Source organism: Onychomys torridus, chromosome 3, assembly GCF_903995425.1.
Source record: "Onychomys torridus chromosome 3, mOncTor1.1, whole genome shotgun sequence".
In the NCBI taxonomy this organism is placed as follows: domain Eukaryota; kingdom Metazoa; phylum Chordata; class Mammalia; order Rodentia; family Cricetidae; genus Onychomys; species Onychomys torridus.
In genome coordinates, this window is record NC_050445.1 from 1,328,483 (window position 1) to 1,355,185 (window position 26,703).

At 56.1% G+C, this 26,703-nt stretch overlaps 1 protein-coding gene across 5 annotated transcripts in view; it reads left to right on the forward strand.

Annotated features, from left to right (window-relative positions):
• Window positions 1–26,703, forward strand: part of Agap3 (ArfGAP with GTPase domain, ankyrin repeat and PH domain 3) — a 28,857-nt gene extending 2,154 nt beyond the window's left edge. The window contains exons 2-17 of one of the 5 annotated variants that reach the window (XM_036180395.1): window positions 278–365; window positions 566–651; window positions 731–872; window positions 1,368–1,502; window positions 1,639–1,766; window positions 3,443–3,604; window positions 7,135–7,227; window positions 12,066–12,170; window positions 17,204–17,372; window positions 20,937–21,104; window positions 22,480–22,620; window positions 24,319–24,473; window positions 24,580–24,670; window positions 24,816–25,038; window positions 25,679–25,934; window positions 26,046–26,703. In XM_036180395.1, coding sequence (XP_036036288.1) covers window positions 851–872; window positions 1,368–1,502; window positions 1,639–1,766; window positions 3,443–3,604; window positions 7,135–7,227; window positions 12,066–12,170; window positions 17,204–17,372; window positions 20,937–21,104; window positions 22,480–22,620; window positions 24,319–24,473; window positions 24,580–24,670; window positions 24,816–25,038; window positions 25,679–25,934; window positions 26,046–26,252 — 2,055 coding nt within the window. In that variant the 5' untranslated portion in view covers window positions 278–365; window positions 566–651; window positions 731–850 and the 3' untranslated portion in view covers window positions 26,253–26,703. Of the gene's footprint in view, window positions 1–277; window positions 366–565; window positions 652–730; window positions 873–1,367; window positions 1,503–1,638; window positions 1,767–3,442; window positions 3,605–4,000; window positions 4,161–6,053; window positions 6,977–7,134; window positions 7,228–12,065; window positions 12,171–17,203; window positions 17,373–20,936; window positions 21,105–22,479; window positions 22,621–24,318; window positions 24,474–24,579; window positions 24,671–24,815; window positions 25,039–25,678; window positions 25,935–26,045 lie in introns of those variants that run through there. The other 4 variants (XM_036180396.1, XM_036180398.1, XM_036180400.1 and 1 more) reach the window with 4 other exon arrangements.

A 26,703-nucleotide genomic window follows, 5' to 3' on the forward strand; every position in this document is an offset into this window, starting at 1 on the left:
GTGAGTGGGCCCATGGGAGGCCCAGAGGCCCTGTGGCTGGGTGGGCCAAGTGTTATTTAGGTTGTGGGTCTGGACATTGGTTCTCCTGCTGCCATTCTTTCATCTGTTCCCTCCCTCCCTCCCTCCCTCCCTCCCTCCCTCCCTCCCTCTCTCCCCTGGTGTTTTCTGGGCCTCTTTCTACCTTTCCAGCCTGCACGGTCCTTCCTTACTCTTAAGCATCAGTCTTACCTTTTCCTTGTGCCTTCTGACCACCGATTTACCCATTCCACTTCTGCAGGGCATAGTGGGAAACCTGTCTAGTGGGAAATCAGCCTTGGTGCACCGATATCTGACAGGGACCTACGTCCAGGAAGAGTCCCCTGAAGGTGAGCGTCATAGACTAGGCTGTCCTGGAGGCTGGCCATAGGTTGCCTGTTCCTCCACCGTTGTGTCTATGTAGAGCTTACACCTCTCCTGGCCCATCCTGTTCCCGTCTCCCCGGGAACCCAGGGCTTCCGCACAGGCACACACGCACCCGTGTCTTCCCTTCTTCACACATTTGGTCCTGACCTCTGTTCTGTCCTAGGAGGTCGATTTAAAAAGGAGATTGTGGTGGATGGCCAGAGTTACCTGCTGCTGATCCGAGATGAAGGAGGCCCCCCTGAGCTCCAGGTGATGCTCCTTTTGACATGCCTGCCTAGTGCCCAAGTTCAGCAGGGCCAGTGGGTGCTCACTCTGCCTGTCTTCCCAGTTTGCTGCCTGGGTGGATGCAGTGGTGTTTGTGTTCAGCCTGGAGGATGAGATCAGCTTCCAGACGGTGTACAACTACTTCCTGCGCCTCTGCAGCTTCCGGAATGCCAGCGAGGTGCCCATGGTGCTGGTGGGCACACAGGGTGAGGCAGGGCATGCTGTATGGCAGGGTATGGTGGTGGACCATTGAAGTCTCCATAAACAGGCCTTGACACCCCCAGCTGAGCAGTGACAGGCTCTTAACTACCATGGGGCCTGAAACCCATGGTCTTTCATTTGGTTTTCTCTGGAAATCTATGATTATTATGTCCATAGTTTTCACTGTTATTATTTATTTATGAAATAAGGTCTCTGTAGCCCAGGCCGACCTTAAATTTGTGGTTCTTTTGTCTTAGCTTCCCAAATCTTGGATTATAGGCATGTGCTATGACACTGGGTTCTACCCACATTTGTTTCCATTGAATGAGTAATTAAGTCATTGGTTTGTTTTTATTCAAAAAGGCATTAGTAGAATGAATCAAGGTCCAGGCACCTGAGTTCTCCATGCTCTGTGCACCCCACTGGGCCTCCACCTGCCCACCAGTGCATAACCCTCTATTGCTTCTCAGCCAGCTGAGTGATCCCCCATCTTCCGACAGATGCCATCAGTGCCGCCAATCCCCGGGTCATTGACGACAGCAGGGCCCGCAAGCTGTCCACAGACCTGAAGCGCTGCACCTACTATGAAACGTGTGCAACCTATGGGCTCAATGTGGAACGAGTCTTCCAGGATGGTAACTCAGGACCCAGAGCTGGGTGTGGGGTGGCTTTGTGGCAAGTAATTAATGCCATGTGTATTTGGGGAGCTGCCAAGCTGGGCTTTCCACTCCTCTCTCCAGCAAGTAGAATTGACTTTGCTGTTCCCTGCAGTGGCCCAGAAAGTGGTAGCCTTGCGGAAGAAGCAGCAGCTGGCCATTGGGCCCTGCAAGTCCCTGCCCAACTCACCCAGCCACTCGGCCGTGTCTGCTGCCTCTATCCCGGCTGTACATATCAATCAGGTGCGGTCACCTCCCTGTACTCCTTGGCCTTGTTTGTCTGTTTCTCAGCACCTCTGCCTCATGCTCACCCTTGCCCATCTCTCTAAACTTGTAACCTTGCTTGTGGCTCCAGTTCTGTGTAGTCTGCATGGTTGGCCCTGGTCTGGCCTTTTTCTGTGGTGACTGCCCTCTGTCCCAGTCTCTGTGCTATTCACTCCACTGTCTTTTCCTGCCCCAACTATTTTAGCTAAGACATCACAAACACATGCTCTAATGAACTCCATTTAAATGGTCTCCTAAGCTACTGCTTAAGGAAACCTTACGTAGAGGCACAGAAAGGAAAGAAAGTTCTGGTGTGCTCACCACTCCCCTTTAAGGCAGGCCTGACCCTGTCTTCTCTAATGGACAAACACTTGCACTTGGTTGCAGGTACAATACCTTCTTCCCAGAGAGGAGGAAGTGGCTGACAGCCCCAAGCCTATTGGGCACTAAAACTGGCCCTCTGTGCCCTGTGGCAGTGTTTTTATATTGGAAGAGCAGCACATCCTCATGAGGGTGCTTGGATTTTAGCTTCACTCGGAATGTGCAGATTGTAACTGCCATTGCATGTCCTATCATATCATTTGAACACTTGTCTGTGTCTGGGCCTGTTACAGGGTTGGTGTCTGACACTTGACATGTAGACCAATGCTTGGTTCCATAGCTGCATACCCTTCCTGCTCTGCCTCGCCGCCCTTTGCTGCAAGCCCAGAGTCATCCACAGTGATCAGCCACTATGTTTTCTAATGACAGCTTGGCTACAGTGCCAGGACCCTTCTTCTTAGGACTTGTGAGATGGCACAAGGGTTCTTAACACCATTCCTCAATGAAAAGAGGAGGGAGGAGGGAGGGGGAGGGGGCAGAGAAGAATGTCTTTATATCTTTATGTGGTACACCTACCCTCTACCAACAAGGCCAAGGTCACACCCTGCCCCTTTGCCGTGGGCCTACCCTTAGGGGTACATTGCAGTGCCTTGGTCCGTTTAGTATTGGAGATGGGGCCTGGCACTCTAGTGAGGCCTGATTTCCACGCACCATCTCTCTGGTCCTGGGAAGACACTTCTGTGTGCTGTCTCCATCCTATAAACATTGCTGGCTTTCTCTTTCTCCTCCTCCTCCTCCATTCCCCACCTGCAGCTTACTGTGTGTGGCGGCCCTTGCTCTGTTCTGCACTATACCTCAGACTGGTCCTGATGCTTTCCTGATGCTATTTATTCTATGCCATCACTTTGTCAAAGCAAACCTGAGACTGCCCAACACCCTGAGCCCAGCCCCAACCCAGGGAACCCAGCCCCCTCGGCCCTTCTGCCCCTGATTTTGCGGATTCAGAAATGGTGACCTACTTTCTTGTCCCAGACCACCTGCAAACTATGATGCCACTGCCTGTTCACTTTCTTGGCTATGTCCCCGATTTTGGAATGTTAGTTTGTGCCCCTGATCTGGTTCTCAGGTTGGCACAGAAGCACCCCATCCAATCCCTTCCAGAGCCCCAGAACAAAGATGTCAGGTTCCTCATGGCAGCTGGCAGTTGGACTCTGTTGGCCTCCAGGACATGCCAGCTCCCCTCAGTACTACCTTTAGGAGCCAGGGGCCCCTCTGCCGCCTCTTGTGCTGCCCCCACCGCCCAAGTCACTCTCAGCAGCCCTCTCTATTCTTAGGCCACGAATGGCGGCGGCGGCAGCGCCTTCAGTGACTACTCCTCCTCAGTGCCCTCCACCCCCAGCATCAGCCAGCGGGAGTTGCGCATCGAGACCATCGCTGCCTCCTCCACCCCCACGCCCATCCGCAAGCAGTCCAAGAGGCGCTCCAACATCTTCACGGTACGTGCCCGTCCTCCTCCCTGCCCAGCTGCCATCACTGCGCAGGCAGGGCTGCGCCGAGCTCCCGAGCAGGAGGGCAGGCAGCCCCAGGTCAAGAGGATGCAGTCTCTCTCACACTTAGACACACAGGGCTCCTAGCGGTCCCTCAGTGGACCGGCAGCATCTTCCAGGCCATCCCTCTGGGCCCAGGAGGGGCTTCCCTCAGACCCTCCCCCCTGTGCACATGCTCACCCCCTGAAGCCTCCCTCCCAAACCCTAGAGTTTCTGTATCAGCTTGAAGGGATCTTTGAACTCGTGGCCTAACTTCCCTGACCCTGTTTGATTCAACAGCTAATGAACCGGAGGCCGGAAGGCTGTTTGCCCAAGGCGACACAGAGGGTTAGCTGGCCGAGCTAGAGTCCCAGCCAGGCCTCCCAGTCCGCCTTCCGGCTCTTTTTCCGTTACCCCACTGCCGAGGGGAACATTCATGCTTCCCACCCACCGCTGTGATTGGTTTAACAAAGGCTTAGCCATCTTTTCCTGGGCTTCACCACGCTGCCTCGTGCCTCCCGCTCAGGTTTGTCCTGTCTCCTTGTGAGCTCCTTGTCCTTCCCCACAACCTCACGCCCCTACCCAGGCTCCACGGAGCCTCCCTGCTCAGGGCCGACCCCTCAGCTCTTATGGCCCCTGAACTTACCACTCCCCATCCCAGTTTTTACACACCGTGCCCCACCCTGCCCTGGCTGTGGCCCTTCTGTGGGGCTCTGGCTGGACTGTTCCAGGAGCTGTGGGCAGACAAAAGGTGGGTGAGCGGCCCGCCCTCTGCATCACTCCACACCTCTTTCCGAGAGCCAGGGCTTGGCTCTTGGCCTGGGCCTGTATCCAGCTGGCCAGGCTAGACTTTCTGGACCCTGCCCAGACAGAGCCAGTGCCCCTGGGCCTCTGTCCTCCATTCTCACATCCACCTGCTTGACATACCGCTGCCCTGCATCCCTCTGTCTGCTGGCTCCTGGTGTGCGCGCTCACTGGCCTCTTTCTGCTGGCTACTGCTGCTGTTGTTGGGGCACGCTGTGCTTACACAGCTCCAACACTGCAGACCCACAGCTTCTCCTTTCTGTTCTGTTCCATCCATGGAGATATGCAGAGTCTTGGTGGCTGCCTGCTCATGTCCACACCTGCTGCCGCTACTGCTGCTATAAAGCCCTTGGGTGCCTGTGTCCCAGTGACACCATGGGCACCCTCCACAGCCCAGTCCCCAACATCAACATTGTGTCTCAATCATCCACTGCCTTGATTCCATTCTTAACATCCTCCCATCTTCCCCCACTGGCTGGTTCAACGTCAGGGCATCCCTGCCTCCCTGCTTGGCCTCCTCGCCACAGTACCTTCGGGCTCCCTCCATGTGTACTCTGCTGCCTGCCTGCCTCAACTGTGCTGCCTTGCACCACCACACCCCTTGCTGCTTCGAGCACGGCCTTCCTTCCCTCCAGGCCCTTCCATTTTCTCCATCTTCACAGTGGCAACCTTATTTTTTCTTTCCATCGTTTCCATGGTGACCTCACTTGCGCCATTGTCCCTGAGACAGCCTCAAGGCATGTTCAGCTCTATGGGTGTATCTTGGGAATTCACCCCATCGTTGCTGTTGGGGCCACCCTGCCTTCATCCTTCCTGGAGGAGTTACACCTGCTCCAGGAGGTCCTGTTGTGTGCCGCCTGTTCTGTGACTGGTGACTTCTCGCTGGGCATGGTTGTGATGTCCCCAGACTCCCCTTCATGACTCCATGTATTCATTTGTTGCCACTCTTGCCCTGGTTCCAATTCCCATCCTTCATGGGGAGGTGCCACTCTGGGCTCCTGGGGTTTTCTGGTTGTTGGCAGCCCCTTGGCTTACCAGCCTGGCTGGGGGTAGGGCTCATCACACTCATCCTGACCAGCAATTCAGTCTGGAGACCCAATGACAACAGTCCCATCCTCCTTCCTCCTCCTGGGGCCAAAGGGGCAGAGGGCTTTAGCCCCGGAGGGGTCTGGAGGCAGGTGTTGTCTGTGGAGCTGCTGGGCAGCAATTTAATCTTTAGAAATTTTGCCCAGTTCCTCGTGCTCCCCCTGCTGGGCTTTCTCACACATTGCAGTTGCGTTCCTTTGTCCGGACCCTGTGCCTTGGCTTCTGGCAACCAGGGAAAATAGGAGGGATGGGGCCCGGGCAGCAGAGTGGTGAACATCCCCTGCTGACATGGACTGCTGGGCCACAAATGCCCAGCAGTTGGCGGCCTCCTCCTCCTCCTTTCCTTTTCCAACCTCCTCCTCCTCCTCCTCCTCCTCCTCCTCCTCCTCCAATCCTCCTCCTCCTCCTCTTCATCCCGCTGCCGCCGCCTCTCCCCAGGCGCCTGGGTCTCTGCCCTCACCAGTGCTGACCAACTTTTGCGGGGCTTAAGTATAACTTGCCAAAATCTTTATTCTTTCGATATTTGCAGATATGTGCCACTGTTTCCAACTTTTCATCAACAAAAAGGCCTTTCCAACTCCTTCCAAATTAGAAGACCAGGGGGTGACACACAGCACCTCTGGACATTCCCCCTGTGCGGGCCGGAGGCGGGCCGGGCCCTGGGACTGCTCTCAGATGAGAAGCGGCCGCCGAGCTCCCCGCTCCAGAGACCCACAGGAACCTTTGTAACTAACCCCACCCCCAGGGAAGGCTAGGAACGCCGGAGCCCGCGCTGGGGGCTGCCGGGGGACCAGGCCCGGCTGGACGCTGCGCCAGGCTGCCAGGCTCGCTGACTGGAGAAGAAGGGAGCTCGGCCCACGCCGGCCGGCCAGAGCGACGAGGCCCAGAGGGGCGGGGGCACTCAAGCCCGCTGGCCCAGCTGCTCCTGGGGGGAGCTTTCCTGCCCCTCCCCTCCTCTGCTCCTTCCTGCATGGACTTCTGCCGTTCCTGCTCCTGCTCCGGAAGCCGCCGCCGCCACCGCGCTTGCCTTCCCCCTCTTTTTGGCCCCTTCCCCTGTTTCCTAGGATCCGCATTTGGGTGGACTCTGCCCCAGGAGCTTGGCAGGGCGTAGGGCCTCTTCTGGCCTCTCTCCTCTCTCTCTCCATCCACTGTGCCCTCGGGCCACACCGACGCGCTCGGTGCCATGTGTCTGTGCCGCAAACGAGCACCTGCCCGCTCACTTCCGGACTTTGCTCTCCCTGGTTGTCGTGCCCTGTGCTCCTGGCCAGCCCTCAGCCCCAGCGGGCCACCTCTCCTCGCCCCTCCCTTCACTTACTCCAGCCCCTGGGCTGCGTACTCAAATGCGCCCTCCCTCCGTATTTCATGTCCTTGCTCTTTGGGAGGGGCGGGCCCGGCTCAGTGACCTGTGCTGCTCTGTATGGTGCCGTGTGTAAGAATAAACCCATTGGAATACTCGTGTCTCGGTTCCTTCCCGACCCGCCGCCCAGGCCCGACCCAGAGCTAGGGCTGCCCAGGAGAGGGGGGAATATGGGATGATGGGGAACTGCAGGCGGGCTGTTCTCTACCGAAAGGCCTCAGACCTCTAACACTCCACCTCTTTTCTCTTTCAGTCTCGAAAAGGTGCTGACCTGGACCGGGAGAAGAAGGCTGCTGAGTGCAGAGTAGACAGCATTGGTAGCGGCCGGGCCATCCCCATCAAGCAGGTCAGCACTCTGTCTCCTCTTGGCCCAGGATGTGTGTCTCCCCGGGGCCTCCCTCCCTCCCTGGCCTACCTTTGTACCAAGGGACAGGTGATTTGGGTCTGAAGCTTGAGGTACGACAATCTGGTCCCTAGACAGCTGTCTTCCCTCCTCATCACCACCAGAGGGCAGCAGAGAGCCACTTGCCGCCCTCAGTTGGCTTCCAAACCTGATGGTTCTTTGGTCCGACCTGGAGAGGAGGGGGCCTCCTGGACCCTGGACTAAGGAAAAGAGGGCAGTAACATAAGGGGTTGGGCATGGTGGCACATGTCTGTAACCCCAGGACTTGGGAGGCAAAGGCAGGAGGCCAGCTTGGGTGGTGTAAGGGGTCTGGGGGCAGTCTCAGCTACATAGCATGACCTTGTCTTAAAAACACAAGGCACACAAAAAGGAGCATGAGTTAGAGGCAGTACTGAGGGACGCTTCCATCCGGGACCCACTGGTACCGTTTTACCATTGTGAGCATCTCTTGTCCCTTTTCTCATCTACTGACTCAAGTTACTGTTGCCTATACGTACATGGGCTGAAGGCGCACGGACTGCTTAGGCATAGGCAGCCTGTGGGAGTTCTTCCTGAAGAAAACTGGTTCTCCTCCCTCAGCAGCACCTCTGTCATGTCCAGAAGACACTGTCTTGGTCATCTGGTTCTTAGAAAGACTTTCTGCCCTCCTCTGTCATACTCCCTGAGCGTTAAATGTGGGGCTTGTGTTATAGATGTCTCGTTTAGGGCTGGGCATTCCGTGGTCACTTATCCTCGGTGTAAATGGAAACTTGTTTGACGAGGGGTGAGATGTATTTACCCAGAAAGCGCGTGGGTTTCTGTACTGTCTTCTGAAGAAAACATATAGCAGGGCTGTCACTTCCCATCTCTCCAGCAGCTCCCTTCTGAGTCACTCATTCCCTGAGAGCACTAGGTCATCCAGGCCTAATGGGGGCGCCTGTGCCGGAAAAGGCGTGGACTGATGAAGGGGGTAGTACATGTGCTGCATAGGAGCTCTTCCCAGCGCTGCTGAGTGCAGGGGGTGACATTTGAATGAGCGGGCATCTGCTCGGAGTGTGCCAGATGGACCCTCCTTGGTCCTGGTGTGGTACAGATCTTCTGAGTATCTGGTGGCTGCGGAGGGACATGTTGCCAGGTTTTGACCCCAGAAGAGGTTGGTGTGGCCAGAGCGCTAGAGCTGAATTTGGCCAGGGCCTGTAGGCACGTTTAACCCTTCCAGGGACTTGTGGGTCCCTTGGCAGTGTGAGCTATTGATTGGGGCGGGCCAGTCCCTGTGTCTGCATCATGTGTTAAGCTGGGGGAGGGGGTTCTGATGATCTGTGAAGGTGTGTTTAGAGAGCATCCCAGGAGGCTTATAAGGGCCCAGAGAATGAGGCAGGGAGCCACCTGGCCCATGCTCTTCTTTCTCCTCTCTCCTTCCTCTCTGTCGACAGAATTTATGTCTGGCAGGGACCGGTCCAGTTGGGTCAGTCTTGTGGGAGGGAGTCACTGAAAAGGCTGGGGGCCCAGAGTGGCAGCAGTGAGGGTCCCCTTCTTCCTGTCCCTCAGGATGCCAGTGTGTTCCTGTGTCCACAGAACCCTGACAGGACCGTTTATGTCTGCATCCCAGGAGTCCAGGGCCTTCTGTTGCTGGAGCACTGTGGATGCAGCCTAGTCACCTGCCGTGTGGAAGTGGGAGGGTGGGGTGGTAGGCGCTTTCAGAGGGTGGTGTTATCATGCACACCCAAACACATCGGAAGAGTGAAGGAGAACACTCCTTGCCTCAGCTCCCACTCCATTTCCTGTCTGGGAGTTGCAGTAGCTGGAGGCTAGATTGTTCTCCGAGTCCCCCACATGCAGACGTGGAGTGGGGAGAGGGTCCTGTCAACTTGCAGCCTGGAAGTCAGGTGGTCACTTAGGTGTTACTTTCTCTGAGCTTCTTGGAAAGGCCCCTCCTGCACTGAGGCCCTAGTAGCTGTCTGGCCTGGTGTCTGTCTTTTGTGCTGGAGATGAGGTCCTGAGTCTCTGTGTCTACCTGCAGGGGAGAGGGGAAGGAAGGGGAGGCTGCCCGTTATGGAGGCCCCGCCCACGAGGGCGGGGGACCAAAGCTCCCCTCAGATGCACCCTTGCGTCCCTCCTGGGTGTATTCTGATGTCCCCACGGGCTGGTCAGGTCTCACCCCGCCACATCCATGGCCCCTCCCCTTCCCCGCCCTCCTGTCCCGTGCTCCCCATTTCGGCTTCTTCCCCTCCCCCTAGCTCCTGCTGGGAGTGGAGATTGCATTTCAGTTGCCATTTGCATTCCCAATCAATCCGGACTCCGCAATTAAGTCGGCTGGCGGAGCTGGGAGGGAGGCGGCGGCGGGAACGGGTCCTCTGGGGGCTGTCGCCTCCGCACCGCTCCCATTCCGCCCCAGATTGCTTCCTGCTCCGTGGTGCGCAGCCGGCCGGCCAGGGAGGGAGCGGGAACCCCGCAGCTTCTCTCCCTCTTGGAACCTGGGCTGGAGGGTGGGGGCAGCAATACTGGGTGGAAGGTGGGGGCCGGGGTCGCTCCACCGCCCTCTAGCCTGTGGGCGAGCCCTGGGCGCCACGCCCACGTCCTTGGCTAACGAGCCTCATTAAGCGGAAGGGAGCGGGGTCTTCGGGTGGGCGGAAAGGGTCTCGGCTCCGCAGCAGTCGGTCTGCTGACCTCCTCGCCAGGTGCAGGAGGACCTGGGTAGGTCGGAGCTCTTAAGGCCGCTCTGACCCAGACAGGCTCAGAGCTGTTGTGGTATTTGGATGTTCCTAGCCAGCTGGTGGCAGGGAGGGGAGCTGGGCCTGGGGCTTAGAGGCAGTGGGCCACAACTAGTGACCGAGTGCAGGGTTCAGGGGTGAGAGGCTGAGTGAGAGGAGAGCCCTGTGATGCCCCAACATCAAGAAAGTTGTGTCCCCCAAGGTCTCCCAGGGGATGGCTTCCTCCCCTCTGCTTTCCTGATGGCTGGCTGTCCTCAGAGGCTGCTTGCCCGTTGCTATGGGTCAGGGAGAGGGAGTAACTTGGCTGTCCTCTGCTTCTACCTCTGGCCTATGGCAGGGACACGACAGCCACAGGCAGGCACCAGGCAGTCTTCTAGGTCCCTTCACAGACCATGTGCCTGGGGAACTGAAGGCTTTTAAAAATTATCCCAGGCTGTCTTCAGAAGTTCCGTCTGAGGGTAGGGTCTCACCATCAGGGGAATGTCCTGATGTTGCGAGTACCATTGCATCTCCTGTAGTGACATTTGTCTCTTGGGCAGGAGGGGAAGGAGGGGAGTTACCAAGGATGTGAGAAAAGTAGGAGCCGGGAACGACAGCTGTTCCGGCATCCCTGGTTGAGCACTCTTCCTCAACTTCCAGTTCGCCCCCTAGTGGCCGAGGGTGAGAACACTTGTAAATCCTAAATCCCCTTCCATGGAATCCAGGCTGGCTGGCCCCTTACTGGCCCCCTGCCCCAACCTCCCAAGCCCTGGGGCTACAGGCATGTGCCACCATCCTCACCCCTTAATTACATGTTCTAATCTCATCCGCTAGATCAAGTAGAACTCAGAGGGGAGGGTGTGGCTGAATCTGATACTTGGCCTGCTCTTTGGCATTCCTCCATGGTTGTTTTACTGGCTAGCTGAGGGCAGGGCCCACTGTTTGCCTCCACATATGTGCATGATCACCCTTGTCCCCACAGGGAGCCCAGGATATACCCTTCCTGTTGTGCCAGAAATGTCTGTCATAACTCCTCCCACCAAATCCCAGTCTGGGAATCTAACCACATGCCTCTTCCTACCTGTACTGTTGGCAGCTTTGAGGGACCAGCCACCTGGTGTCCATCTGTGGTGCCTCTGATCCCAGCTGTTTTCCTATGCAGTAGGTTTCTCCCAGGGTGCTGTGGATGGGTGTTACCCATCAGGTTCTGTGTCCTGTCTTCTTCTCTGTACAGCCACACAGCACAGCCATGGGAGGCGGGTGCTTCTTCCCCCCAGTTCTCCCAACGGACTTCTGAGTGTCTGTGATGCATGCTGGGTGCCGAGAGTTATTAGCAAACGTGACCCACACAGATGTCCCTGTCTCCTGGGCCTTGCTCTTGTCCCTGCACATTTGAAGAGCATATCATGCCAGCCCTTGTGGTATAGGCTTGTAATCCCAGCTATTCAGGAGGCTGATGCAGGAGGATAATCAGTTCTGGGCTCTCCTGGGCTGTAGAGTGATTTTTGAAGCCAGTCTAGGCAATTTAGTCAGAGCCTGCTATAAAAAGAAAACTGGGGATATAGCTTGGTGGTAGAGAGCTTCCAAATCAAACCCCCTGTACTGGGGGCAAGGATACCTCACTGACTTACTCAGGATGTTTGGTGGCTGAGATGGGAGGCTTGGACTTCGGGTCTGTGGCATTGTTGGGACAGTTAGGACATGTTTCTGTCCTATATTGGAGCTCCCTCATGTAGTAGAAGACCAGAGTTTCTGTAGCCATCCTTCTCTCTTACAGAGCCTTCTAGATTAACGGTGGTTCAAACTGCTTCCCACTGGCTGGCCAGTGAAAGCCATGCCTGTGGAGAAATGGCCCCTGCTCTTCCTAGGACAGCGCCTGCAGGTCTTCGACCCGTGTGCTCAGATGCAGTGTTTTCAGCAGAAAACAGGGTGGGCATTGAGTTACTTAATCACATCATGACCTTCCTGTGCTAGGCTGGCTCCTGGCCTCTAATCAGGTCCCAGGCAACAGAAGTCAGAGACTTTAGGGCTGGTTTCTGGTCTGAACCCTGACCTTAAGACACAGTGTTCCACAGGCTGACTCCTGGTCCGTAATTGTACCTCTGTTCTTAGGGGATCCTGCTGAAAAGGAGTGGCAAGTCCTTGAACAAGGAGTGGAAGAAGAAGTATGTGACGCTCTGTGACAACGGGTTGCTTACTTACCATCCCAGCCTGCACGTGAGTCTAGGGGAAGGGGTGGGGATGAGGGAACGAGACAGTACAAGAGCCTCTGGTGATCTCATGGTGTTTCCTTTGAGAATAAATCACATACTTCAGCGGTTTGGGAAGAGCACGGGACCCAGGTTTTGCTTTTCCTGTAAAGCAAGCTCTCCACCAGCTCTGCTAAACTGGTGCTGCTGGGCTATTGCGGCTAGCTTAACCCTCCTTTGCCAGCCGGGCTCAGTGTCCCATGTAACTGTAGAACTTCTGTGGCCAGGTGGATATTGCCAAACAAGCTGACCATGGCAATGAGGAGCACTAGGCTCCTGGCCCAGGGATGATGGCTGAGCCAGGCTGTTGAGTTTGGTCTAGGAGGAGTAGAAGGGTCTGGAGAACACATGGCCGTGGCTCAGCAGTGGGGGCATGGGTGTTCGGATGATCATGATGTGGCCCCCGTGGCAGCTCTCCCCTACCCTCCTTCCTTCTCTTCCCTCACTGCGTGGCTCCAGCACACAGCTGTCACCAGAATCCATCTCTGTCACCACCCCACTGTGGGGCTAATGAGTTCTCCCGTGAAGCCCCTCGAGCACAGCACGTGGGCCAGCCCCACCTCCCCTCAGCCCCCGCCCAGAGGCTCTGGGCTTGCCTCAGAGGGTCCCTCACCCATCTTCAAATCTGCAGACGACGTCAGGGAGGCCCTGCCCGACAGGTTCCAGGGTTTGCATTTTCTGGCCATTACCTGGTCCTAAGAGGCCTACCCTGAAACCCTCCAGAGAAAGAGACCTGGTGTGGATATAGGACTGGGCAGAGCAGCCTTGGGAGGTTTCCATTCAGGGCAGTTTGCAGCCTGGGATGCCCCTTCTGATTCCTTGGGGTACTGGCCTTTCTCCTTAGCTCAGGAAACATTGGTTCAGTTAATCCTCTTAGTTCCCGTGCCAGAATGCCAGGCAGTAGTGGTCCTTGAGAGGTGAGGGGCCCACATCCATTTCCTACAGCAGACTGTCTTGTCACTTTGACCCACCCTGCTTCTCCCAGCCCTCAGAAGACAGTAGGAAGTAGTTGGCTAATTCAGGTGGTACTGGCCACAGAGCTAAAAGGCATTTTAGGCCATGGAGCCCTGGACCTGGGCAGGGCTGGAGGAATATGTGCTAGACAGACAGTAGACTCAGGGTGTTCCCTACAGAAGGGAGCTGAGGGGTGGGTCATCCCTAGTTGCAGGAGGAACTGGGCTGTGTTGAGGCCCAGAAGCATGCTAGCACCTGCCAACTCTCATGTGTCATGTTTCACCCTCCGTCCACCGGGCGGGTTGGCATATGTCCTCTGGATGTTTACATCTGGGCCAAGGAGCTTGAGAACTAGCTGACTAGGACACCTGCCTCCCTCCTGTGTGGGTGGCCTCAGCTGCCTCCTGCCTGCATCCTCAACAGTGTCTCTCTGTTTGTGCAACTATGGCTGTGTGTGTGGGGGGCGGGGGTTAATCCCTTCTGCTATTCCTTGTACTAGAAAGTGAGGGGAGCCAGGGTGAAGAAGAGGGATGGAAACCTTGCGGGAGGGGACACGGGTCAATTGTATCAAGCTAGGTTCTGGTTTGGGAACCAGAAGAGGGAAGGCAGTAAGGACATTATCTCTACAGCCACAGCTGGAAAGTAGTGGCTTGGTAGGTTTGTGGCACGTTCAAGCCACCCAGCTAGTAATTGAGGCACGATGTGAATCCATCGTCATCATCAACATCACTTAGATTTGCCAATGCTTGCCAAGAACACCTACCTCTGAGACTGGCTAAAAAAAGTCAGAACTGAGAGTGAGTCAGGAAAGGCTGCCAGAGACCTGGCTGGACATCCAAGTTTCCCAGGGGTCCTTCTCATCATACTTGGACTGTGTACGGCTAGGAACTTCCAGACCTGCTCTTAGGCCCCCTTGCAGGGTGAACTGGAAGAGGTGACTTGTACCCTGGATGGCATGGCTGGGCCAGGCAGCCAAACAGCTGGTCTCTCCCATTGGATGTCGGGAGGCACTGATGGACAGTCAGCATGGCCTTCCTTGTAGCCTTCTCATCAAAGAGCTGCTAGTTCCCTAGAAAGCTTCCTCTTGGCCACAGCAGCTGTGAGGCTGTGCCCTCGGGCCGGTTCATTCCTGGGTTGGCTCTTCCCTCTGCACCTGGCCTGAGGCCTGGCTTACCTGCCCTCTCCTGCTGCTTGCTCTCCTGCATTCCTGTTGCCACCTTCCTCTCACCCAGGAGTGAGTTAGCACAGCAGGGACCTAGCAGTCTAACCTGCAAGAATCGCGGATCCCTCCCCGAGATGCTGGAATCTTAATCTTGACAGTGAAAGAAAGGCCTTTTGGGCAAGGTCAAGGGCCTCTAGTCACCAGAGACTCCCTCAGGACTGGGCCTGTCTGTCTCTCCTGAAGGGGACCGGTCTCCCCTGAGAGCCAGGACCACAGTGTCTAGGACTCTCCCACTAGTGGAGGTGGCTGGGCCCGGCGTGTGGAGCCCGAGTTGGTGGGCAGGCCGCAAGCTCCGAGCCCTCTCGCCTGGCCCAAGAGAGCCTGCCACAGCCTCCCCCGTTCTCAGCCGTGGAGCCATTCACACAATCACCTTCTGTTAATTCTATCTGCAACATCAATTAAATTGTTTGTAGAAACTAATTGAATGTGGCTTAATCACACATCTTAATAGCTTTCCACGCTCTGAACTCGTTGTTAATTCCAGTAATAAAACGAGATGAGAACGCTGGCTGGGTAATTAGCGAGGAGGCTGGGGAAGAAATTGCTGTTTGATGGTGGGTAATAAAGGCAGCCGTGGTGACCGCTCTCCTGAGCAGCCGCTGCCGCCACCACGCTCCCCTGTTCTGCTGACGGAGGGAAACGCTATTGCTCTCTGCCTGAGGTCCCTGTTCCTGCTGCTGCTCCTCCAGGCTCCTCACCATGCCCTCCAAGCCCAGACTGCGTCAAGCAGCCCAACACTCAGCCCAAACTTCTGAGGGTGTCACCCTGCCTGGTGTAGTCAGATGCAGAAGTTGGGCGGTCCTTTCTCTGTTAGCCAGCTTCTGGCTCCTCGACCCTAAATGGAGTCCCTCTGTGCAGCTCTTATTCTTGGCCTTGGGTCGTTTTCTCGCACTACATCCCAGCTTTGGGCATCTCAGAGCCTGAGCAGGGCCTGGAGACTATTATAATTGCTGTGACCTCCTTGTGAACTGGAGCAACCCAAGCCCCTCCCTCAGGAGAGGGGCTACAGCTGGGCCTTTGGCCCAGCCAGCTGTTGGCAGTTGTCTGGAGCAGACGATGGGAGATGTGGTTGTATATAAGGACTGAAGGTGAAGATGAGCAGGAACCAGAGATCAGTACGTACAGGAACTCGAGAACATGTAGAACCAAGCCTGGAATGGAGGTAGCGAGGAAGGTTGAGACATGAAGTTACATACTGAACACGAAAATAAAGACCAGAGGACCAACCACAGTGCCCAGTGGGGCAGAGAACGGTCAGATGAGGCAGTCCTTGGCAGGGAGCAGCGAGGGGCCTGTTGGCGCCTCTTCCCAGCCGAGCTCAGGGCCCATGTTGGTTGCCCGGAGTGTGGCATCTGGTGTAGTCAGGTGCTGGTGGGGCCCGAGCTGGAGCTCTGTGGATGTAAGACCTGGAGGCCAGAATTGCCAGGGTCCTTCTGGGTTGGAGGCTATTTTCTTGGATTTCTTGGTAGATTGTTCTGTGAATCCAAAAAAAGATGAACAAAATCTCAGCCAGGCCTTGTCACAGGAAGGGACGAAGCAGGAAGTCACAGACAAGAGTCAAGATCCAGCGGTGAAAGGGACCAAAGCTCCGCCCTGAACGCACCTGTGGAGGAGCAGCTCTTGGCTGGGTTCAGCTCTTCCTGAAGACTGCCTGCCTGCAAAGCGTCAGTGCCCACCATGGAAAACCACGGTGGCTACAAGCTCACCTGGGCTTCAGGGGCTGAATGTAGGCAAAGGGCTTGCGCAAGAATCCCCGAACTTTAATGAGAGGATCTGATCTTATGTCTGATTCTTCTCTCAGGAAGTTGTATAGCACCAGTGGAGGAAGTTTGTCATACAGTATGGAGAGCTTAGCACTATCAAGGGACATGAGGGTATAGAAGTCGAAGCAGTCTGGAGAGAGAGGTGGGAAGCTCCAGGCCAGGTCCAGCTTTAACCAGAAGCCACAGGGACAGACAGAGGGTTCTGTAGTCTGGGGCCATGGCTTGCAGGCAGGCTAAGCATGTCAGCTGGGAAGCCCAGCCTTGGGAATCTGCAAACCTGGGCTTGGTCCAGCTCCAGTACCCACTGTGATCTTGGGCAGATTAACATTTCTAAGCCTCAGTTTCTTCATCTCCAGCAGAGGGCAAAGAACACTCTGGAGACTGAGACAGGAGGATTGCCGTGAGTTGAGCCTGGAAACACCTCACTCAGCTGGTTGGGATTTGAAATATACTGATAAGTGAAGTGTAGGTGTATTGTGCATAACACACACTCAGGCAGGGATGGGCAGATGAGTCTGATGACAAGTCTTACTGGTGGAAAATCCGTGATGTGTGTTGCTACACTCCCAAGTCCATCAAAAAAATCAAAGACCGTCCTATAAACTTCAACAATAGTTTCCCGGCCTATCCTAAGGGCTGACTATTCCTCAGGGCCAGCTTGTGACGGGCATTGTGGGACCTTGGGACTGCTCTGTCCTTAAATCAGTTCCTTGTTGCCCGCCCTCAGCCACAGGGGTGCTCTCTCCCTCAGCCTTTCTCTGCCACCTAAGCCATGGCCTTGAGCCTCAGCGCTGGGCTCCTTCATCAGCCCTTCATCCTGTCTTCCTAGCTGAACTCCACCCCTCCAGGCCCTGTGAAGATTTGGGTGTGATCCAGATTTGGAGACTTGGTTGGGCCTCAAAGACCTGCTTTTTGAGATTAGGTGTGTGGTGTCGTTTGCCCCCGCCCCCCCATCGGCACACACACCAGTTAGCAGTGAGGGAAGAGGCCTAGATAGTACTGGAGACAAGCTGCTGAGGAGAGCCGAGCCTAATGCATCTTCTGTCGTCTGTGCACCCCTAGGATTACATGCAGAACATCCATGGCAAGGAGATTGACCTCCTACGGACAACCGTGAAAGTGCCCGGAAAGCGCCTGCCCCGAGCCACACCCACCACAGCCCCAGGCACCAGTCCCCGTGCCAATGGGTTGGCCATGGAGCGGAGTCACACACAGCTGGGTGGGGGCGCAGGTGAGGAGGCCGCTGTGATGGAGAGTGTGGGAAGTTTTAGAAATGGGGGAGTAGATGCGAATGTGCGTAGCAGGACAGGCTGCTTCTCAGCCTAGATATCAGAGCTTCAGACATGCTCACCAGCCAAGGTCACACTTGAAGATCCTCATGTCCTGTATGCAGACCTAGTGGAGCTTGGCTATCGAGTGGGGCTTGGGAGCCTTGGGACAGGGTGTGAGGGCAGCTAGTGATCCTTGGACTGCCTCCCTGCCATTTTAGCTAGGTAGGCCAGCGACTCAGCTTGCCACAGCAGCGGGGTAGAGTTGCCTGGGTAATCCTAGGTCTGTAGTGGATGCAGGGTCTCTCACAGAAAGCACTGGGTCTAAACCCAGTGGTTCAGGAAGTCAGGAGAACTGTCCTCTGTCCACCCGTAGGAAATGGAGAATCAGGGACCATAAGTTGACAGTTGTGTCTAGGCGGCATTTCTATGGCTGTATTCTTTATGTGTGGGGGAGTGTTTGCTTTGTGTGCACAGGTATGGGTGTGTTTGTATATGTTTATGCGAATATGAGTGTAAGTGTCCCTAGGAACCAGAGGCACCTAGATTCCCCTGGGGCTGGAGTTACAGGCAGTTGTGAATCACTTGATGTAGGTACTGGGAATCAAACCCAGGTCCTCTGGAAGAGCAGCATGTGCTTTTAATCACGAAGCCATCTTCTGGTCCCTCTTCATGTAACAGTGTGGTCTCAGGGAAGGGCCTCTGTCCCCAGGTCCGAGTTCACCTTCCCTGGACCTCTTTTCCTCCCTCCCTCACTCTCTGCTCCTAGACCTGCCCTGGATTCCTGGACCTTTCTGCAGGGCTCAGTGTTCTCAACTGTCCTAACTTTCCCTGAAGCTGCTGCTCGGGACACTCATAGTAATGTAGATTTTCCCCTGAGATGTGCCACCTTGCCTAGGGTAAGGAGGTGAGGATGTAAGGAGGTAGGGAGGGAGTTCTTGTCACATGATAGGAAGGTGTCATAGACACTGAGAGAACATAGATGGGCCTAAGGATACTGAGTCCTATGGCATGGACAGGACAGACCCCAAACAATAAAGAATTGTTCACTACAAATGCTGGTGGGATTTGAACCCAGGGCCTTGTGCACACTAGGCCAAATACTTTACTACTGAGCTATACTCTACCACCCTTTTAAGGGTGGTCCTTGTTTGGAGCAGCGTACCTTACTTGTGGTTGGTTCATTGTGAGTGGGCTGGAGGTGTGGGGAGAGCTGGAAGAGGAACCTGACATCATCATTACCTGACTGCACCATTACAGTGGGTGTCTCTGAAGCAGGCACCAGGGCCACAGCAGTGCTGTGGAGATTAGTGTCCTGTTTTCATGAGGAAACAAAGACTTTGAGAGGTGAACTAATCTGTCTGTAAAACCCTTCTGTAGGTGTATAAATCCTGTTGCTTCCTTTGAGCCGTCTGAGCCAGAAATGGGGAGCTCTTGAAGTGTGTACAGGGAGAGCTCTAGTGGGCAGTGGGAAGGAAGCAGGTCAAGGAAGATGTAGTCCACCTGAGGGTAATTTGCTGAGAGCCTGCTGAATAGGGTGAGCTGCAGAGCCTGGCCTTGGCAAAAGAATGGCTCACATGCTGTCCTTAGTGCTGAGCCTCTAGGCTGTCTCCCAGCGTCTCACTGGCCAGCCTCATCGTGGGCTTTCTTGGTACCACAGGAGGGTGGCCGAAGAGCAGCCCTTTCCTTGAGGATGGGTAAGTGAGAGGAAAACTGGGGCATCTCCCCAAAAGTGGGAGAAGCACGATGCCTCTGGCCTGTCCCACCCATCCTGGGCCCACCCACCTAGCCTCCACCTAGGATGCCACAGTGGGGTGCAGGAGGGAGCCCAGCAACTCTCTCCTGTAATTACGGCACCCACACACAGAAACACATGGATGACGCTTCCCAAGCACGAGTTCCCGCTGCCGCATGCTGACACCGACCCTCATGCACACTCACACATGTCTCCCGCTCACCGGGCGATGTTAACATCTCATTATCTTTGTTACTGTAATTACATTATCCGCTGCTTTATGCAGAATTATCCTCGGAGGACTAATTGATGGCTCCATGTTTAATTCATTAATCATTAGCATCAAATTCGACAATTACAGTGCACACTGATTGTGGGATTGCAGGCGTAATGAGGGGAGAATTAACAAAGAAAAGGGAAAGCGCTTTCCTCCCTCAGGGTTGGGGTGGGGGGCTTGGGAAGAAGTTGGGCCTATGATACCTTTGGTCCAGACAAGGGATTAGGGGGTCCTATTTGGAATCCAGGAGGCATAGGGACTAGGAAGAAGTTGGGAGAAGCAAGGAGCCTCCAAGGTTTAGGGAGGGCTGGAAGTACCAGGAGGACCTGAGACCTGGCTGGGAGCTGAAGCCCGGGTACCATGTTTGTGTTACAAGCACTTACCATGCCCAGTCACTGTGGGGGGCTACAGCGAGCTCATCTCTGCCTTGCAGGGCCTCCTCAGAGCATGTGCAGCAGGGCCTCCCTCCCTCCCTCCCTCCCTCCTCTTCCTTCCCTCCCTCCCCTTCCTTCCCTCCCTCCCTCCCTCCCTCCTTTTTGCAGCTGCTTCAGGTCTCTGCTTCCTTAGACATCCAGAAACGGGATCCACATGCTTGCCTACCAGGCTACAAGGCCTGCTGTTAGCCATTTCCCTTTACCCGCCTCTGCCTGCCTCTTCCAGTTTGGGAGGCTCCAGACCATCAGCTTCCACTTGAATCTCCACACTGGAGCGTCTCAGGAGGCCTGAAACCATTTGGGTTTGTCCTACCTGTCCTAGGCCGGACCTTGGGCCATTTCTTCCTGGCCTCGTCACCACCCTGAGTCTTGGGGACACTGAAGAAGGGGCAAGAAGCTTAGGTTCCGAGGCCCTGTAAGTGACACAGGCCCTACGGCTGTTGCCAGGCTCTGTAGAAGGCCTCAAGCTGGGCCTGTGGTGGGCTGTGCCTGCCCAGCCTTGAACTCCTCAAGCCCTGGATTCCCCTTGGCTCTGCCATTCTTCCCTGATGGGAAACGAAAGATTAATTTTCTCCAGCCCAACAGGATAATTACTAATACTAATTAGACATAATTACTTGAATCTGATACACTTCTTTCTCGTCAGAATGGCAGCAAAGCTGAGGCAGAGCAAATGACGTGCCGACTGGAATGTTAGATGCAGGACCTAAGTGGGGTGTGAGTGAGGGGAGTGACAGGTTGCAGCACTCAGCCTTGGCCAGGAGACCTCAGATATGGAGGACCTCATGTGACACACACACACCCATGCCCCTGCCTTTCCCAGCTCCCAATCACAGTGATGAGTGTGGTCCTTTATATTCTTGGAGAAAGGAGGATATGGAGGTTAGAAGCCATCTCCTTCAGGTATGCAGGCTGCAGGAGGCCTTGGCACACCCCAGTGAGCCTGGCTCACTACCCAGTGAAGCTCAGGCCCTCCTTTCTGGTCATTGTCTTGCTGGAGTTAACTCAACTCGTTTAGTACATTGTCTCTATGCAGCCCCCACCTGCCCCTCGTCCCAGCCTGATCCTTCCCCTCCCCCAGGTGCCCCCCACTCGGCCAGCAGTGCATCCCTGCATTCTGAGCGCCCCCACAGCAGCTCAGCCTGGGCTGGCTTGCGCCCCCAGGGGCTGCACCAGCGCTCCTGTTCGGTTTCCAGTACTGACCAGTGGAGTGAGGCACCTGCCCTGCCCGCCAGCATGCAGCACCCTGGTGAGTGGTGGCTCTGCCGCTTCCCACCTCTTGTGGCATCTGCTTAGACAACAGGGAGAGGGAGTCCATGATCTGGGAGTGTGATGGGGTGGGGCCCAGCAGAATCCTTCAGGGCCTGTTTCAGATATTGTACTGCAGGGGCTGGGTACCTCAGAGGCTCAGTCCCTTCTCCAGCAACCAGCTTCTCTGGCCCCCGGCCTAAGTGTGGACCCTCACCTAGGACTACAGGCCTGCCCTCTAGCTCCTCCTTCCTGGGCCCCAAGCATTGCTGGTAGCATTCCTGTATCCCCATCAGCCCCCTGCACAGTCAGCTCATCAGCCTCTCGGCAGGGGGACAGAGAAGCAGAATAGGGAGATTGGAGGCTGGGGGCTGTACACAGTGAGAGCCAAGTCTGGGGCGGCACTGACCTGCCATTGTGGAGAGGGTCCTAGTCCCTGCAGACCTGTCCTGAAAGGTCCTCTTCCCATGTCCTGCTTCCCTTGGTTAGACTTGCCCTGTTCAAAGAGCTGGAGACTGCCTTTCATCCACCCTGTTTCCAGTGCTCTTCCCAAATATTATCTCCCCCAATTCTCTGATAAGTTTTGGCCTTTCTGACCTGCTTGCCCACCCTCCTGAGCGCCTACTCACTTGGGGGCACTTATACTTTTCTCCCAGAATCCTCTCACAGACACCCCCCCCACACACACACACCTTCCTTTCCCAGTACAAACAGCCCAGCCACTCTGCTCTGTGTACAACAGCCAGAAAAGCCCCTACGTGTCCCCATCCAAGAGCAAGGCCACCTTGGGGAAAGTGAGCAGGGAGCCAGGACCATTCCCTTGGGTCACCGACCCATGGCCTGTCTGGCATGGTGAAGCCCCTCTGTTGAGTCTGGAAGGAGTTAGTCAGGGAGGGAGGGAGTGTGTCTGCCTCTAATGAAGTTTGACATTTAGTGGTGAGCGCCGGGCGGGGTGTGGGAGCGGAGCTTGATTAGCGCGCTCTAATTGACAGTAATTAGGCAGCTCCCTGATTGTTTCTAATTCTGCTATTAATTGTGAGGAGCGGGGAGTGTGATTGAGGATAAATTTGGTGCGGAGCTGCTGGGGCTTCAGCTCCCTGTGAGTTCCCTGGGCCGCCTCCACCTCTCCAGGCTACAGAGGCACATGCCTCCCTCTGCCTTTATCCTGCCCTGCTGAAGTTTCCAACTCTTCTTAGATTTCCGCCTCGCCTCCGGGGCAGGAATCTTTGGGGCTGGGGGTCCTGGGCAGCCCTCGGCCCAGAGAAGGTTCCCTGCACACCCACCTAGAAGGAGCAGGCCTGGCTCTCCCCATACCCTGTGCCCAGCTCTCCTCCCTCCTCCCTCTTCCCACACTTCTCCACCTCTCCCCTCACCAGCCAGTGGCCCAGCTGAGGTACTCAGTTCCAGCCCCAAGCTGGAGCCTCCCCCATCTCCCCACTCCAACCGGAAGAAGCACCGCCGGAAAAAGAGTACCACCGGGACCCCCCGACCAGACGGCCCCAGCAGTGCTGCTGAAGGTTAGGGGGACCCAGAGGTGGGCAGTGGGGCCTGGGTGTAGTGCCCTAAAAGCAGCTGTTTCCATAGTAGGAAAGCACTTTCTGTGAGCGGTTCCTGAAACAAGTAGCTTACAGCCCTCTGGTAACCTAGACCCTTCTTCCCGAATCCGTCCTGTTGAGACGAACTTGCTTCTGTCGTTCTGGAGAAAGGCAGGCCGCAGGCCATTCCATTAGCTCTTCCAAGCCCTGCTGAGCAAGGCCGGTGCTGTGTCTCTTGAGTTAGCTACAAGTGTAGTGCGTGCTGAGGACATGACAGGTCCCTCTCATGTGTGTACGGTTGGCTGGTGCTCTCTGGGGACGTGACATGTGCCTCACACATGTGTTGGGTCGGTGGTGCTCTCTGGGGACGTGACATGTGCCTCACACATGTGTTGGGTCGGTGGTGCTCTCTGGGGACGTGACATGTGCCTCACACATAAGTTGGGTTGGTGGCGCTCTCTATGGTCTGTCTCCTGGGAGCAAAGGTGTTCCAACTCGAGATGTTCTTCTGACCTTTCTGTCCGTCTCTGTGACCATAACATCGCTCCTCCAGTGTCTTCCCAAACCCCCTCGGGGAGTTTTTTGATCCCCACATAAGTAACTTCTGTGGACTTGCAAGTTCTTGCCTCTGTTCTGACTGTTGTGGGGATGAGTGTGGGTCAAGTGAATCTGGACAGTGATACAAAGTCCTGGTGGCCCAGCGTCCACTGTGGTCTAGGGAGGGGCAGAGGAGCTCAGAGTTTAAAGTTGAGTGGGAGAGCAGGGGGAGGACCCGGAGAGAAGAGGTACCAGTTTGCACATGGGGAAAGCAATTCTCTTAAGGGGCCTCAGCAGGAACCCAGCGGGAGTGTGGCCTCACTGAGGGGACAGGTTGCAGGGACAGAGGAGCAGCATGAACTGAGGGTGACGCATGATGCTGGCAGAGTGCATGGCTCACCCTGGGGCCATCTGAATACTGCGTCTCTCCAGCCCATGACAGGTCACACTGCCGATTGGCAGCTGTTAGGGCCAGCGGCCACAGGGGATAGAGCTGTCTTTTCAGGGGCCTAGGAGAGCAGAGTTGGAGACCGCCATCCTTGGGGTCACAGTGCGGCCCCAGTGTGTGCCACTGCAGATGTCCTTGGGTTCCTATTGGAGAAAACGTGTCTCCCCCACCCACTTGCCCTTCCTGTCTGTCTGTGCCAGGGCAATGGGGGAGGGGCTCAGCTCCCAGGAGCCCTGTGCTGACGCCGTCCGGAATATTGGGTTTAATGAGCTGCAAAATGAGGAGGCTGCAGCTGACGCGTACGGATGGTGCTCCCACCCGCCTCCTTGCCCAGCATGTGCCTTCTAGCACCCGTCACATCCTTCTCCAGACATTTAGCTCATCTTCCTCCAGGATGCCCCCTCATGGTGTCCATTTCTGGTAGTGGTCAGGAAGCCAGGCACTGGCAACTGCCATTTCCTGACTCCACAGGTGGTTAGAAATGGAGGGCAGGGACTCACACTGATCTTGAGCAGTCTGTCTCCCTGCTTGTGAATAATCCTAAATAGTGCGTGGCCCTAGGGCTGGCACGGGCCTATTTGAGGAGGAAGGATGAGTGTTGGCCAAGCAGGGTCTGGATGGAGTTGTGGCAATGGTGTGCCTCTGGGGGTGTGTGCTGGCCAGGAGCCCTAACAGCGTAAATGCCCTCTCCCCAGAGGCAGAGGAGTCCTTTGAGTTTGTAGTGGTGTCCCTCACCGGTCAGACCTGGCACTTCGAGGCCTCAACAGCAGAAGAACGGGAGCTATGGGTGCAGAGCGTGCAGGCCCAAATCCTCGCCAGCCTGCAGGGCTGTCGCAGCGCCAAGGACAAGGTTGGCATGGGGTGGTGGAGTCTGCTTGGAGAGCCTGGCTGGGGGCAGAGCCAGCGAGGGGACTTGGGACTGATGGACCCTCCTTATCTCTCCTGCCTCATGGCAGACTCGGCTGGGGAACCAGAACACAGCTCTGGCTGTGCAGGCTGTCCGCACCGTCCGTGGCAACAGCTTCTGTATCGACTGTGAAGCCCCCAGTGAGTACAAGGACAATAGCTGGGGTTAGGGTGTGTAGGGTTCAAGTGGCAAGGGGTGGTGGACAGTATGCAGAAGGGGTGACCTTCCTCAATGGCCCTTTCTCTGGGTACCACCTGCTGTATCCTTCTCCCTCTGCCTACATAGATCCAGACTGGGCCAGCCTGAATCTGGGCGCCCTAATGTGTATCGAGTGTTCAGGGATCCACCGACACCTGGGGGCTCACCTGTCCCGGGTCCGCTCCTTGGACCTTGACGACTGGCCACCTGAACTGCTGGCTGTCATGACTGCAATGGGCAATGCCTTGGCTAACAGTGTCTGGGAGGGGGCTCTGGATGGCTACTCGAAGCCAGGCCCCGAAGCCTGCAGGTAAGCTAGTGTTGCTCCAGTGCTGTCCAGGAAGGAGAGGGCCAGGCCCCACTGTGGGGTGGGTAGAACCTGTAGCAGTAGAAGGCTTAAATCACTGTTGCTCTGTTTGGCCGTTGGCCCCTGGGGGTGTCTCTCCCCTGCTGGTGCCTGTCACTCAGGCGCCTCTCAACAACAGGGCCTTTTCTGAGCCCTTATCGGCAGGTCAGGGGCCAGCAGGACGCGCATGCGCAGGGCCCATATCACTGTGCGGCTCCTGCGTTCAGGCCCACATGCTGAGATGGGGAGAATGGGTGGTAGATAGGGTGGCCATGGCCCCCTCTCAGGCTGTCACCCGCTTTGTTCCAGTGCTACCAATTGCAAAGAGTTCAGACGCCTTGATAAGCTGCCACTCAGGCCTGCTTGGAGTCTTCCTGCCCTCTCTGCCCTCATATCCCTACTGGCCCCCTGGGCCTCCCTTCAGAGCCTCTCCCCTTTTACTTAATACCACCCCATTTACATGCCTCCTGCCCCCTCTGAAGGCCCTGGGATCCCTGCGGCTCCTCTGTGTCTTCAGTCTCATCCTGGCAGTGGTCTTCCCTAGGCCCTGCCTACATACCTGCTTCCTTCCTTGCCTCATGCCTTGACGGACTTGTGCTTACAGGGAGGAGAAGGAACGCTGGATCCGGGCCAAATATGAGCAGAAGCTCTTCCTGGCCCCGCTGCCAAGCTCCGATGTGCCGCTGGGGCAGCAGTTACTCCGGGCTGTGGTGGAGGATGACCTGCGGCTGTTGGTGATGCTGCTGGCCCATGGGTCCAAGGAGGAGGTGAACGAGACGTACGGGGACGGCGATGGGAGGACAGCCCTGCACCTGTCCAGTGCCATGGCCAATGTGGTCTTTACACAGCTGCTCATCTGGGTGAGTCTGGGTACCTCTGGCCTGGCCTGGTCTCCCCCTACTCAGCCTTCAGAGGCTGCCTCTTCCCTTTCCTCCTACATATGCCAACTGTGAATGTGCTTTCTCCTACAGTACGGGGTGGACGTGAGGAGCCGTGATGCCCGGGGCCTGACCCCACTGGCCTATGCGCGCCGGGCCGGCAGCCAGGAGTGTGCAGACATCTTGATCCAGCATGGGTGCCCTGGGGAGGGCTGTGGGTTGGCACCCACTCCCAACAGAGAGCCTGCCAACGGCACTAACCCCTCTGCAGAGCTGCACCGCAGCCCCAGTCTCCTATGAAGCTCAGGAAGAGGGCAGAGGGACCAGAAGGACTCCATGGCCTGGAGGGAACAGACAGAGAAGCAGGGGTGTACAGTGAAGAAGAGGAGGGTAGGAGAAGGGTCCAGGGATGGAGGAGAGGCTTGGGATCTGAGCTGCAGCAGAGCGGGAGTGTGTTGTGCAGCCCTCTGCCCTATGGTGCCATTAAGGGACAGAACCCTTTGGAGGTACCTGTGAGGAGAGGGGAGCAGGACCTCTCCCTCCTCCAGAACCCTGCCTCCTCATGATAGCTCCCACAGGCCTTCACCCTGCAATCAGTGGGGAAGGACAGGCTACAGGATGAGGGTGCCAGAGGAGAGACAAGGGGGCCAATCTGTGAGTCCCATGTAAAATTTGTACATTGGAGTATTTATGTTCGTGTATATATGTGGTGTGCGTGTATGATGAGCCAATAAACCAGGCTGGATGTGTG